The sequence below is a fragment of the Nanorana parkeri genome, unplaced genomic scaffold, assembly GCF_000935625.1.
Source record: "Nanorana parkeri isolate BGI_ZX_2015 unplaced genomic scaffold, ASM93562v1 scaffold1844, whole genome shotgun sequence".
NCBI classification, from domain to species: domain Eukaryota; kingdom Metazoa; phylum Chordata; class Amphibia; order Anura; family Dicroglossidae; genus Nanorana; species Nanorana parkeri.
Genome location: NW_017308112.1, coordinates 14961 through 17326, shown reverse-complemented (window position 1 = coordinate 17326; position 2366 = coordinate 14961). Strand labels below are relative to the sequence as shown.

Here is a 2366-nt window from a genome sequence, read left to right as displayed (position 1 = left end):
TAATACTGGGTCAGCAGTGCAGATTATACATTTAAATTAAATTGTATTTCCATATATTTCGGTGTTCCTCTATCATGTCCCCGTATTGTGTCACCTGGTCACTGTGCTATATGTGTACATGACGGAGGGTCAGGCTGAGAAAAGTTTATTATTATAGATTTGTCTTTTCCTGCGGCCAGTTCTGGTCATATTTGGGCCCAGCGGGGATGCCGGAGTCCCTCTCTGATTTGGGTCTGTCTGATATTTCACCACACCCCCGCTCTGTTCTCTCCCCCGCAGATCTTAATCCGATGCCGACAGAAGAGATTGTCCAGATGTTTAACGAGCTGCGCAGTGATCTGGTCCTGCTGTACGAACTCAAACAAGCGTTCTCCAACTGCGAGTACGAGCTGCAAATGCTTCGCCATCGATTCGAAGCCTTATCCAAATAGGGGGTCACCAGCACGGCGGCGGCGGCGGCGGCGGTGACGACGGAGGGAGCCGGCGTGGAGGGCCTGGCCGCCATCAGCACAGAGGACATCAAACTAGAGGGGAAAGATCCAATCATTGACGTCGTTGGCGCTCCGCTGACGCCAAACTCGGTGAGTGATGCCGATTGGCAATATATTACAACGAATTATTGAGAAGCTTTGACTTAACTTTAAATATCATTACTGTGAGGTCAGGAATCCTCTCCATAGACCTCATTATCCCGCCTCCCCCCCTAATTCCCTCTATCTCTCCTGTTCTAGTGTCAGGACGGTAGTCTCTGCTGCCTGACAACCACACTGGTCCCACACTGGAAAACACAGAACCAATCCAGGATGGGCACACTGCACATGTGTTTATAGCTTGATTGGTTGACCTGTAATATGGGCGGTTCTGTGCACTATAGCACATGGGGCGTATCATAGATCAGCCAATGGGACTGCAGAATGCCGGTACCTGGGACATCAGCCTTTGTCTTTGCCCGGGTGTCAGGTGGAGGCGTTGAACGTTCTTACATCAGGATGGTCCGATCTCTTCAGGAGACCTTAGAAGGGGCTCATAAAAATACTTTGTAGCAGAATTACATTTCCTTCCTTTAAAGAAGAACTATGAGGGGGAGGGGCTTTTCACTCATCCTCATAGTTGGAGCCGATGTGTGTCAATGAGACTGTCACAGGTCGGCTCAATAGATCGGAAAGTGAGCGAACGCATACCGGCGTACGCTCACTTTCCGATCATCTCCCTGCAGAGAGCAGTGATTGTCAGTCACCTCTCCCTGCAGGGATTCCCCTCCTCCCTGCTCCGATCATCCAGCACTGAGTGGAGGAACGGACGGGGGAGGGGGCGGGTACAGCTGGCTCTGGCTCTAGATAGGCAGAGCCAGCTGTCAATCACGCAGCTGGGTGGATCCAGACAGTAATGTCGGGATCCGTCCCGGCTGTGGCAGTCTCAGTATATAGTGAGCTGTAGCTCGCGGTATACTGAGCTTTGGGTCACGGGAGGACGCTTGTTTGTGTCCTCCTGTGACCCTGGGGAGAACTATGGGGAAAAAGCACTGACCCCGTACTTCTCCTTTTAATGCAAACAATCTATAAGTTCGACTTAAAAATAGTTCATGCCTCCATACTGTCCGTGTGCTGTGCGACTTCCTCAATGCAGACACAATAGCAGGACCCGGGACCTCTTGGCTTGACCTCTGCTAGCTGCACAGTTCAGAGGTCGTAGGCTGTCCACACCTTCCTCTTAGAATATCATTATGCTGCAACATTTGCACAAGAGGCGGAGTACATTCGCATACAGAATAATGTGACTCCTCCCACTCCCATCCCGTGTTCCGAATCTTGCAACGCCTCTTGGGATTTGTAGTTCCACCACAGCTGGTGGGCCGGAGGTTTGCTAGCCCCCCGGTGTAGACTATCCGGCCTACACGTATGTTGAAGTTTTTGTAGCCGGCGCTGGGACCCGGCTTACCCGCCGGTGACAGAACCACAAACATGGAACGCTTACAGCAACTTTCTTCTTTCCCTTTTTGTGCGACGCCATTGGCTGAGGACCCTCCAGAGATGACATGAATGATACGGGGGTATTATCCGGCCTCTTCTATTTCTGGTGATGGAGGATACATTGTAATATGGAGCCGGGAGCTTCTCCTGGCCTCGGGGCCGCACAAGAAATAATAATTTCACCCCCCTTCTAATCTGACTTCTATTTAATCCACATCTGTCTGGCAGCTCCGGCGCTCCCCCCTTCCCCCCGCTCTGTTCAGCTATACAATGCGGAGAGGTGCACTCAGATCTATCCGGGCGATAACGCGCCGCACTTCTTAAAGAGATGCAGAATGTATTGTGATTTTACAAGGAGATTGAAAGCACCTTATCTGTCGTCTGCAGAGGTGACAC

The 2366-nt window shown here is 51.2% G+C and overlaps 1 protein-coding gene across 1 annotated transcript in view; it reads left to right on the top strand.

The window, feature by feature from the left end:
* Window positions 1-2366, top strand: part of DMAP1 (DNA methyltransferase 1 associated protein 1) — a 46987-nt gene that overhangs the window by 32878 nt on the left and 11743 nt on the right. Inside the window, 1 exon segment of the mRNA XM_018571812.1 lies at window positions 280-581. Within this exon segment, the coding sequence (XP_018427314.1) occupies window positions 280-581 (302 nt within the window).